This window comes from Rutidosis leptorrhynchoides, chromosome 11 (assembly GCF_046630445.1).
Source record: "Rutidosis leptorrhynchoides isolate AG116_Rl617_1_P2 chromosome 11, CSIRO_AGI_Rlap_v1, whole genome shotgun sequence".
In the NCBI taxonomy this organism is placed as follows: Eukaryota; Viridiplantae; Streptophyta; class Magnoliopsida; order Asterales; family Asteraceae; genus Rutidosis; species Rutidosis leptorrhynchoides.
In genome coordinates, this window is record NC_092343.1 from 23,661,432 (window position 1) to 23,674,540 (window position 13,109).

At 36.1% G+C, this 13,109-nt stretch overlaps 1 protein-coding gene across 2 annotated transcripts; it reads left to right on the forward strand.

Moving 5' to 3' along the window:
- Positions 1-10,864: 10,864 nt before the first annotated feature.
- LOC139877524 (F-box/LRR-repeat protein 25-like) lies at positions 10,865-12,809 on the forward strand. Of its 2 annotated transcripts, XM_071864963.1 has the most exons (3): positions 10,865-11,080; positions 11,186-11,804; positions 12,587-12,809. In XM_071864963.1, the coding sequence occupies exons 1-3, from the start codon at positions 10,869-10,871 to the stop codon at positions 12,740-12,742; spliced, it is 987 nt and encodes a 328-aa protein (XP_071721064.1). In that variant the 5' UTR covers positions 10,865-10,868; the 3' UTR covers positions 12,743-12,809. The 2 variants fall into 2 exon arrangements, with proteins under 2 accessions (XP_071721064.1, XP_071721063.1); XM_071864962.1 differs by having other exon boundaries at positions 10,865-11,804.
- The last annotated feature ends 300 nt before the right edge of the window (positions 12,810-13,109 follow it).

Consider the following 13,109-nt stretch of genomic DNA (forward strand, 5'->3'; position numbering starts at 1 on the left):
GTTTCATAAAATCAAGAATACTTTCAAGTTTGCTAGCTTACTTCCAATCTTGTAGAGTGATCATCCAACCTCAAGAAATCTTTCTTATTTATAGTAAGATATCTTTCTAATACAAGGTAATACTCATATTCAAAATTTGATTCAATTTCTATAACTATAACAATCTTATTTCGAGTGGAAATCTTACTTGAACTTGTTTTCGTGTCATGATTCTACTTCAAGAACTTTCAAGCCATCCAAGATCCTTTAAAGCTAGATCCATTTGTCTCTTTTCCAGTAGGTTTATCCACAAAACTTGAGGTAGTAATGATGTTCATAACATCATTCGATTCATACATATAAAGCTATCTTATTCGAAGGTTTAAACTTGTAATCACTAGAACATAGTTTAGTTAATTCTAAACTTGTTCACAAACAAAAGTTAATCCTTCTAACATGACTTTTAAAATCAACTAAACACATGTTCTATATCTATATGATATGCTAACTTAATGATTTAAAATCTGGAAACACGAAGAACACCGTAAAACCGGACATACGCCGTCGTAGTAACACCGCGGGCTGTTTTGGGTTAGTTAATTAAAAACTATGATAAACTTTGATTTAAAAGTTGTTCTTCTGGAAAAATGATTTTTCTTATGAACATGAAACTATATCCAAAAATCATGGTTAAACTCAAAGTGAAAGTATGTTTTCCAAAATGGTCATCAAGATGTCGTTTTTTCGACAGAAATGACTGACTCTTTAGTAATTGACATGTAACTTAATTTTCCCTCTATAAACCTATACTTTTCTGTTTAGATTCTTAAATTATAGTTCAATATGAAACCATAGCAATTTGATTCACTCAAAATGGATTTAAAATGAAGAAGTTAAGGGTAAAACAAGATTGGATACTTTTTCTCATTTTAGCTATGTGAAAATTGGTAACAAATCTATTCCAACCATAACTTAATCAACTTGTATTGTATATTATGTAATCTTGAGATACCATAGACACGTATACAATGTTTCGACCTATCATGTTGACACATCTATATATATTTCGGAACAACCATAGACACTCTATATGTGAATGTTGGAGTTAGCTATACAGGGTTGAGGTTGATTCCAAAATATATATAGTTTGAGTTGTGATCAATACTGAGATATGTATACACTGGGTCGTGGATTGATTCAAGATAATATATATCGATTTATTTCTGTACATCTAACTGTGGACAACTAGTTGTAGGTTACTAACGAGGACAGCTGACTTAATAAACTTAAAACATCAAAATGTATTAAAAGTGTTGTAAATATATTTTGAACATACTTTGATATATATGTACATATTTGTTATAGGTTCGTGAATCGACCAGTGGCCAAGTCTTACTTCCCGATGAAGTAAAAAAATCTGTAAAAGTGAATTATAGTCCCACTTTTAAAATCTAATATTTTTGGGATGAGAATACATGCAGGTTGTATAAATGATTTACAAAATAGACACAAGTACGTGAAACTACATTCTATGGTTGAATTATCGAAATCGAATATGCCCCTTTTTATTAAGTCTGGTAATCTAAGAATTAGGGAACAGACACCCTAATTGACGCGAATCCTAAAGATAGATCTATTGGGTCTAACAAACCCCATCCAAAGTACTGGATGCTTTAGTACTTCAAAATTTATATCATATCCGAAGGGTGTCCCGGAATGATGGGGATATTCTTATATATGCATCTTGTTAATGTCGGTTACCAGGTGTTCACCATATGAATGATTTTTTATCTCTATGTATGGGATGTGTATTGAAATATGAAATCTTGTGGTCTATTATTATGATTTGATAATATATAGGTTAAACCTATAACTCACCAACATTTTTGTTGACGTTTTAAGCATGTTTATTCTCAGGTGATTATTAAGAGCTTCCGCTGTCGCATACTTCAATAAGGACGGGATTTGGAGTCCATGCTTGTATGATATTGTGTAAAAACTGCATTCAAGAAACTTATTTCGTTGTAACATATTTGTATTGTAAACCATTATGTAATGGTCGTGTGTAAACAGGATATTTTAGATTATCATTATTTGATAATCTACGTAAAGCTTTTTAAACCTTTATTGATGAAATAAAGGTTATGGTTTGTTTTAAAATGAATGCAGTCTTTGAAAAACGTCTCATATAGAGGTCAAAACCTCGCAACGAAATCAATTAATATGGAACGTTTTTAATCAATAAGAACGGGACATTTCAAATTTCACCAAAGACCATGTCTTATTCTTGATAAGTGACCCCATCTCTTCTTTTATAGCAAGCTCCCACTGTATGGATTCTTTAGATTGTCTTGCTTCAAAATAACTCTCGGGTTCACCATTTTCGGTATAGAGCAAATAGTTTGCTGATGGAGAAAACCTAACAGTAGGTTTGGGCGTTCTACTAGAGCGTCTCAATGGTGGAGTAACGAGTGGTGGTATTCGAGTTAAGTCACCATCATCCCCACCAATAGAGCTCTCATCATTTTCGGAGCTAGCACCACCCTCCGAATCATCTCCATCACTTTGATCCTCACCGTCAATTGCCAATTCAATAGTTCCCGAACTCCCACTAGAACCTGTATTCACATCAACAAACTTATCAAGCATAACCGGACTATGATTAGAACTAACCGTTACCTTGGTGCCATACAACGAGCTTTTATCAAAAGTAACATCTCTACTACGAATCACCTTCCTCGCCTCATTGTCCCAACACCTATAACCCATGTCACCCACCCATACCCGATAAAAGTACACTTTCTTGATTTAGTTTCAAGCTTGTCTTTGTCAATGTCTTTGGTTTTCACATACACATTACAACCGAAAACCCTTAAGTGAGCCAAACTCGCCTTTTTACCGGTCCACTCTTCCTCTGGAATTCGAAACTCTAACGGTGTTGAGGATCCCCTGTTAATCAAATAAGCTGCCGTGTTCACGGCATCTGCCCAAAACATCTTTGGTAGACCCGCATGTAACCGCATACTCCTAGCCCGCTCATTGAGCATCCGGTTCATGCGTTTGGCAACCCCATTGTGCTGTGGTGTTTCCGGAATAGTTTTCAACATACGAATACCATGTTCCGCACAATAGTCTTTAAATTCTTTACTGCTGTATTCTACTCCATTGTCAGATTTCCAGCACTTAACTTTCAAGTTAGTCTCGTTTTCAACAGCAGCTCTCCACACTTTAAAAGTAGAAAACACATCATATTTAACTTTGAGAAAGTAAACCCATACCTTTCTTGTGGAGTCATCAATGAAGGTGACATAATAGCGGGAACCACCATGCGACTCAACCGTTGTAGCTCCATAGACATCAGAATGAACAAGTTCAAGCTTCTCCTTCTTTGGCGCAATTCCCGATTTCCCGAATGATACCTTCTTTTGTTTCCCCATAGTACATGGCTCACAAAACCCGATATCCACTTTCTTCAAACTTGGAATGTTCCCATTAGAAACTAGCAACTTCATCCCCTTCTCACTCATATGCCCTAATCTTCGATGCCATAGAGTAGAATCGGCCCCTACATTACTCGTCACATTAACCTCATCATCATCGAATACCTCGACCATATATAAAGTTCCCCTTTTATGTCCCGATGCCACGACTTGACCATCCTTTAGAACACGCCATTTTCGATCACCGAAGGTAGTATGATTACCTTCTTCATCTAATTGAACTATAGAGATAAGATTCTTTTTCAAATCCGGAATATACCTCACATCTTTCAAAGTTCAATTGGAACCATTGGATGTCTTCAATGTCACATCTCCAATGCCTCTTATGTCTAAGCGTTTGTCATCCGCCAATCTCACCTTCCCTCGATACGCCTTAAAATTCTTCATCATCTCCTTACTAGGATTAGCATGGAATGATGCACCCGAATCCATGATCCAAGCTTCAACTGAATTTTCAACACAACACACCAAAGCGTCATCCGTATCCTCGGAAGTGAAGTTCACCCTAGCTTTATCCACCTTTGGATTCTTACATTGAGTGCTAAAGTGACCCTTTTGATTGCAATTCCAACAAATCGCATATTCTCGGTCCTTAGAGTTAAACCTCTTTTTGAATTTCTTACCCTTCTTCGTACCCTTATCGTTCTTCCTGCCCCTGTCGGTATTTAAGAGCGACCCCGATGATTCCCCGGAATTCCTCCTACGAGTTTCTTCCCCTAGAATCAAATCCTTGATCCCCTCAAACTTGAGCTTAGTGGTTCCTGTGGAACTACTAACTACAGTAACTATACCCAACCAACTTTCAGGCAAAGACGAAAGCAAAATCAGTGCCTGAAGTTCATCATCAAACACAATCTCCACCGAGGCCAATCTTGTAATGAGATTGTTAAAATCATTGATATGATCTGCAGCACACGCACCTTCTTTCATCTTTTGGTTGAACAATTGAAGCATGAGAAAAACCTTATTAGCGGCGTTAGGTTTTTCATACATGTTTGTAAGTGCCTTTAAGCACCCAAACGTAGTCTTCTCGTTAATAACGTTATATGCAACGTTTTTTGCAAGAGACATCCTAACCGCCCCTAAAGCTTGGCGATCTAGGAGATCCCAATCTTCTTGTTTAACGCTATCCGGCTTCTTCTCTTCAAGTGGTAAGTGTAATTTTTTCTGGTACAAATAGTCTTCTATTTGCATCTTCCAAAATCCAAAATCTTTTCCATCGAACCGATCTATCCTAAACTTTCCTTCGTCCGCCATCGCGCCCAATACGAACCTTGTGCTCTAGATACCAGTTGTTAGGAATTTATGGACCCAACAACGATCACCAATCAATGGATTGTGATCCCACAAACGACAAACGGACAAAATAAATGCAAGAAAAGTAAAAGACACAAGAATTTACGTGGTTATATGCAATCGGTATGATTGCTTTAGTCCACGGGCAACTAGAGAGCTTTTTTTTTATTGATTTTCGTACATAGGGTTACAGAATACAAAGGGTATATTTATAGTGCTAATCAAAATTAGGAAACAAATCAAATAACTTGCTGGCCACGAACATAGTCGCGTTTCGCGACACCCCATCGCCTTCCGCGACAAACTGCATCCATACGCGACAAACTTGATCAAAACGCGATAGCCATTGAGTCCTGATTACTGATTGATTTGTCGCGTTCCAGCTCCATGTGTCGCGTTCCAACATGTCGCGTATCGCGACAAACCATACCCGAACGCGACCTAGTACCCGTTTCTTGTTTTGATCTTCTTTGCACATCCAACACGGATCATCAACAACATGATCTTTACAAGGTTAAACACTATATGCGGTTAAAAACGGGTTTTGCATTCATGAAAAAGACAACTTCAAATGTTTTACAAAAGATAACATGACATAAAAGTCATTACAAAACCATAAATCAAAATAACATAAGTTACGAATGCAAAATATAAGTTCCATGATTGAGACATCTCTAAGTAATGCAGCGGAAGTCTAACAGCAGTCTAACAGCAGAGTCTAACAGCATTCTAACAGCAGAGTCTAACAGCATTCTAACAGCAGAGTCTAACAGCAGAAGCAACACGTCTAAGAATCTGAGAAAAACATGCTAAAAATGTCAACACGAATGTTGGTGAGCTATAGTTTTAATAGACAACAATATAAAGTAGACCACGAGATTTTGTTTCAAAACAGTATGAAAAGTATATGTTTATCCGTGGGCACTTGGTAACTAACTTAACGTAAATATAATATATCACCCCCTAAAAGTACACCTGGCGAGTGCGTATGTCCTCGAAGTATTAAACACCCGTTAAATGCTAGCGCGACTAGCCCGAGTGGGGATGTCAAACCCTATGGATCCATATCTAAGATTCGCGTTCATGGTTAGGAAACCAATGATTAAACGTTACCGAGCTAAGGGGAAAGTTTATGCCGTTATATAACCCACACATATGTAAAGTTTAAGTACTCGTATTAAGTAAGTAAATCATAAAAAGCGCATGAATTCTCAGTCCCAAAAATAGTAAAAAGTAGCAAAAAGGGATGCTATAACTCACAGTGAATAAGTAGTAAAAGTCGATACGAAAGTGTGCAAGTAGTAAGTCGGTCCGAAAGGTCGTCAACCTAAGTCAATGGTTACTAGGTCAGTATGTTGTCCTTATAAGTTTTAAAAGTGCATAAAATAAGTTTAAGTGTCATCATCATCATCGTAAAAACTAAGTAAGTTTAACAAGTATAGAGATCGAAACAATAGGCTGACTTTGATCAGCTGCTACGACCTCTATGTAAATCGAAAAGACACGAAATCAGTGGCTATAGCTCCGTATGGGAGTCCTATACTTGCTGACCAATTTCTAGAACCAAACTCGTCTTCGTTTGACCGTGGCGACGGTTTAAGTGCGAGTAGGTCAGAAATTTCAGCACAACGTTACAAAGGTGTAGTGATTTTAAAAAGGCTATAAATCTTAAACCGTAACTCGAATTAACGCGAGTCTTAAACGAAAAGTCATCTACTCGAACTGAACTATCTGAAAATCAACTTTTCCAGTAGCCAAGGTGCCTGATCAGATCTTAAAAACAGTAACCAAGGGCTCCGGTGGGATTCTTGGTGCTTGATGCTCATCATGGTTCTCATCCTTGATGCTTGTAGTTTCAAGTGTACAACTCAATGATGTGGTAGCATCACTTTGACCAAGATTAAACCTTCAACACACAAAGTATTAAGACTAAGTAAAGATTCAACTCCCTTAAGAGAGTTGGAAGGATGATGAACCAAGGTTACATCATATTCTTAGTCATAACACAAACACAAATTCTATCTACAACAAAAACTGCAAACTTTTATTTAAATCAAACAAATATGAACATAAAATAAATCAAACAAAGTGATTGAACCCTAAGCTAGAGAGCTTGGATCCTTTTCACATAAATCATAAGATTACAAAGCTAAAAAGCTTGAATCTTTGGTGTCTTTGAAGATCTTGAAGCATAAAGCCTAGATCTACAAGTTACATGAAGACTACAAACACAAGTTTGAATCTTTTTAATAAAATAACAAGATTATAAGTAAGAAAACCTATTTTCAACAAAAGTATGAAGATTCAAAGCTAGAAAGCTTGAATCTTGATTGTTTTTGAAGATCCTTGAAGCATGAAGCTAGATCTTCAAGTTACATGAAGACTACAATCACAAGTTTGAATCTTTTCAACAAAATACAAAGATTAAAAGCTAAAATGATCTAGATCTACAAAATAAGTGAAGATTCAAAGCTAGAAAGCTTGAATCTTCTATGTTCTTGAAGAATTCAAACCCATGTTTGAATCTACAAGATATAACAAGATCAAAAGCTAAAGAGCTTGATCCTCTAATGATGATGATGATGATCACGTGATGATGAGAAGAAGAAGAAGAGAAGAAATTCAAAATACTTACAAGCCTTAGACTAGAGAGAAAACAAATGAACAAGTGTGTGTAAATTGTGAATGGAATCAAGTGTGAATGGTGAGGAAATGGCTTAGTATTTATAGGAGGTGAGGGTGTGTTAGGGTGGTGGTGGCCGTGGGTTGTAATGGGGTACAAGGGGGACACCTTTTTGCTTTATGGTTATGGTGATCTAAAGTTGGTGCTTATGTTGAGATCCCATGCAACATTAAGGATAATGCTTAACAAAAATGCTAGTATGTTCCCTCTAATAAATGGGCATTTGTCTTACATATTGTTGGGTCACTAGTTACTTATAATTGGACTAATTAAATAGTCCACTAACTAGAGTAGGGTGGGCTAAGGTCCAGCAAGGTAGAAAGTCCAACAAGACTAACTAGTGTGTTCTAGTAAGTTACTAATCGTAATTAAGCATCCAAAAACCCATGTTTCTTTTGCAGGCTTGGGACTAAAAGAATGGTTGGGACAACAAACATCCATCTCGTTTGTATTTTGGATACTCGTATAACCATCGAAGGCTGTTGAAGTGACTAATTCCTGGCAATTGGGAAGCGTTGAGAACAAAGAAATTGTTGGAGTTATCATTTCTCTCTAGTACCAATACGTTTGATGTTAAGAAAAGATCTCTTGCAGGAAGGAGTCCAGGATGGCCCAGCTGCGCCAGGGAAAAGAATAGAAGAAGCGTCTGACTCCTTCATGCATGCTCCACTTGGCTCGGGGGGATATAGCTCAGTTGGTAGAGCGCCGCTCTTGCAATTGGGTCGTTGCGATTACGGGTTGCTCATTTTGGTATGCTGGGAAGATGAAGAGATGAACTTTGGAATTCAGTTACAGAGAAATTCAGCAAGAAGCTTTCGGGTTGGAAAGGTGCCCGCCCTATTAGGTCAAGCTGGTAAGGCCTTGTTTTTAATGAAATCCACTCTTCAAAGCTTGCCTTTATTCCCTCCTTGTTATTATAAAATAATAATTAGTATTTTGTAGTCATAATATTATGGCCAAGTTAAATGTGTACTGACAAACATAGCTCGTTCAAAACGTTAAGTGACACTAATGGTCGTAAAAGCTCACGGGGTTTAAGTTAAGTATCCTACGTACTTAAAGACACGTTCTAGCATATAAACGAAAGTAATCAACATGTAATAAAATCTCAGAGTATAATATAGCACAGTACGCACAAACACGCAGTTACGGGAAAGCACAAAGCACAAAGCACAAAAGCAAGTCAAAAAAGTTGGGTCGTTACAAATTTGCTTCTACCATTTTCATGGCGTTTATTTTTTATTACTTATTATCATGTATGTACTTATTTTATTCTTTTATTTAATTAAATTATTCACTTTATTTATTTTTATTTTTGTTTTATTTTATTTTTATTTTTTGTTTTCCTACTTTTTGGGCCTGAGGTTCTCTTGGAAACAATATCTTTATCCATCGAACAGAGAGATGGAGGACTTTCTCTACCCTTGTGAGTGTTTCACTCGGGGTGGAGAAATGATTTCTCTTTATTCTAGTATAGAGGAAGGATTGTCTACGTCTCACCTTCCCCATACCTCACACATGTTGGATTGGGTATGTTGTTGTTGTTGTGTACTATTTATATAAAACGTTGTTAGTTAACTTGACAAGTGTTAGAAAAAGGACTAGTCATGTAATGAAAATAGGACCCTGCTTGTAAAGTTTTATGTGGGGCAGAGTAGAAAGTGAAAATATGAATAAATGCAAATAGAAAATTTCTGGCAAGGTTTCATTTTCTTCATTTTGAGCAGAAAATTAGAGTGAGAAGTGGGTTTTGAGTGTGGGTGGCGATTTGGAAGAGATCAAGCTAAAACTCTTGGATGTTTACATGTAATCAACATATCTAACACCCTCTAGTACCATTAGAACACTAAAATCGTCATACTTTCATCATCAATTTGGGGATTTTGGGGGGTTTTGTAACCCTAGACTTGAGGTATGAATTTGTATGCTTTTAAATCCGATTATTTATGTTAATATGGTTGGTTAGTGTTAAAAATGAGATTTTTTTTAACTCCATTTAAACCCTAATTCGAATTTTGTACGTTAGGGTTTATGGATTGAAAGTTAGAAAAGATGATGAATTTGTAGAGAGGAGAAATTATAATTAAGTATCTTGAATGTTAGGGTTAAAATCTGTTAATTCAAGTTTCAATAAGAAACTTTGAAATGGTAGTATAAAGATTTGATTTAATTTTGTGATGGGTTGGGAAGACTTATGGTTGTAAGTCTTGAGTTTAGTCAAAAATGAAGTTAAAAATGAGTTTTGTGGATTAAAGAGGTGAACCCTAAGTATAGTTGGTCTTGATAGATCAAATGTAAATGATTTGTGATGTATGTTTATGTGTATGCCTATGTCTAGGTTGATTGTGCTTGAGAATCTTGTGAATTGTTGTTGTGCTTGTGGGATTCTCGTTACGATGGCTTGGTTGGATTGAGGTGAGTACAACGTGTGCATATTATTTGGTAAATTTGATATTAATGCAAATCGTGATGTATGTTAGAATGTGAATGGAGCTCGAAATACATCGGTGATGTACAAGAGTTTCCTAGCGTCGGGGACGCATTTGACGGTGGTTTGGCATTGGGGATGCCCATGCTCATGACATCGGGGATGTCTAGGGGACTTGTTTCACGTTAGGGACACAACAAGGACCCAAGCTAGCACCGGGGTGCAATTGTGATTTAGTGTATGATGTATGCGGTTTGACTTATCTTTATGAACTTTGTTGACTAATATGTATATGTTGTTCTCACTAACCTTTAGCTTACTTGTTGTGGTTAAATGTTTTATAGGCTCCGGTTTGGACAAGGGAAAGGTTAAGCTAGACGAGTAACTTATTGATGTGTTTTTTGGATGATGGCTTAACGATTAGATGTGCTTTGATTCGATAGAGACTTTTAGGTGGGATAGATATATCCCGAAGATCATGCTTTTGATATTGGTGTCGTTATGTCAAAATGGGTCAAGTTTGCTACTTGTCATTTGTAGTGGTTGGTCTAAAACTTTATCATTGTATGTGAATCCTTAAACTTCTATAAAGTTGGTTTGGATGTAATATACGTCTCTTAAACAAGTTATGTTTATAAATGGGTCAAAAGGTGTCAAAATGGCCAAAGCTGGAAAACTGGTGTCTGGAGCGTGCGCGCCACGCACATAGGTGTGCTCGCCATGCTCTCCCAATGTGTGAGATTTCTGTCGAAATTAGAACCAAGTTTTCAGGGTTACGCGTCGTGCACACTTGGTGGACTTCGTGCATAGTGGTGGTGCGCACCGTGCACTTGGTAGTGCGCAACGCACACATATCTGTTAAGAAAAATTGATTGTCCTTTTCAAGTGTGGGGTTATGGTCGTTTCACTTTAGGAGTTTACATATGAACTCTCTCATATATTATATGTATGACTGATGTGCATGTTATTGCAGTATTTTCAGATGAGGAAAAGGAGTCGAATAACTGTAAAATTACTCCAAGATAAAACAAAAGATGAAGATAGAATAAGTGCATTACCAGATAGCTTACTAATTGAAATTTTGTCACATTTACCTGAGACAAAATACGCCATTAGAACAAGTACACTCTCAAAACGATGGATACATCTTTGGACTTACATTCATACTCTCAATTTTCAATGTGGCCATGAAAGGTACTTTTCGTCCTCTGATTTCTTTTCTTCTATCAACAAAACCATAACTCAATGTCGCCAGTTGAAGCTCTATAAATTCAAATTGCGTTGCTTCCCTGGTTACAGTACTCAGTTTGAATCACAAGTCAAGAATTGGATCTGTTACGTTCTTAATTGTAATGTTGAAGAACTTTATTTAGAATTATTTAATGAGCGCTTGAAACCTGAGTTTGTGTTGGATGATTTTTTTTACACCAATTCGTGTATTACAAAATTGACTTTAGGGGGATGTGTATTTATATCTACGCGTGCAATATGCTGGAAAAAGCTTAAGAATTTGCGTATTCATCGTGCGATTATAAATGAAGATTTGATTGAGAATATACAAAGGGGAAGTCCTTTGTTGGAAACTTTGGAGTTGGAAGATTGCTCTGGTTATAAGCGGCTCGATATTACTTCAAAGAGTGTCAAGAACTTAATATTTAATGGATACCTGGATGTTGAAGATGAAGATAATTATACAAATGTTATCGAAGTCAATGCCCCTAATATTCTTTCACTAACGATTTGCGGTGAGTTGTTGTTAGGGAAGCTTGTGTTGCTAAATGTGGCTTCTTTAGTCAATGCTCACTTAGATTATTCCAAAGATATGGTTTATAATATTGAAAACGAACATATGCTTCAAGAACTTATACTCAGCCTTCAGCATATTAAGGAGCTCAAAATTGGGATGACTTGCTTTAAGGTAAAATCACTTTTCATTCTTGGATTTTCATATAGTAGTTGAAATTATGTTCATCAATTAACACTAGTAATATAAAACTCTTTTTACTTTTTATATGTAATGATATTTCCACTTCAATTTTTGATAGATCCACTCAAGTGTCCTAATCTACCCTTAAATGCTTTCTTACATAAAATCTTGTTGGTATTTATTGAGGGTATATCTGGAAACTGACTTGAAAATGTAGTGGATCTATAAACAATCACAAGTGGAAATATCCTAGATACATATTTTCTTCTTACCTTCTAAGGTATTTTTATCTTTATACATTTATTTTCATTTTATTAGTATTATTTATTTTATATTTATTTATTATTATTATTTTATACATTTTTTTATGCATTCGGGGCGGTTGGAGGTGCTTCTGGAAGCGGTCTACCTTTGTTGTTGTTCAGTTGTTGTTGTAATTAGCACTTGGCGAAAAACATAAATTTAAATCATAAGAGTAATACTCTGAAGGTTGTTCTTTTATAAATTTCTTGTAATTATACTTGGATCTTCATTTTGAACACATCATGATTGTGACTATTTTTCTTTTTTGCTTTTTAATGCATAACTACTTCTAAATGGTTTTGTTCAAATGTTCAGATTTGCTAAGGTAAATCTTTAATTCATACTACCAACCTGTTTTGAATCGTACTAATAATGATTTGTTTCATCTCAAACTTGTAAGTTTCTTGTTACGCAATACGTATGTTTTGCGATTTCTAAAACAAATTCATTTATTGAATTTTTGTTTGTAGTCTTTCTTCCGTTTGGAAGCTGCAGGTTTTACATTCCCATCAAATTTGAAGGTTCTGGACTCACTTGAAGCGATACCTGATTGGTCGGATTGGTCCGATCTAAATGGTAGTGATCTTGATTCAATTACTAACGGAGATTGGAAAGAACTTGAATAGAAGGAATCAGAGGTGTTCATAAACCCGTCATTTGAATCTTTGTTTAACTGCAAAATTTCAACTGTTGCAAATTGTATTAAATCTTTTGCATCTATCTAGTCTTTGGTTCTGTATTCGTTGTTAGAATTGTTTGATGTTCTATATTCTCTTTAGTTTGTGTTATTAGTATGCCTGACAAACGGGTCGGGTTGGGTCGAGACCAAATGGGATTAGGTTGAAACGGGTCATGGGTCGAAACGGGTCAAAATTTAAATGTGTCAAACGGGTTGGGGGTGAGTGGGTCGAGACCCAAACGGGTTGGGTCGGGTCGAGAACCATTTTGTATCATAAAATTTTAGTTTTAAATATTTTTTATTATTTTATTATT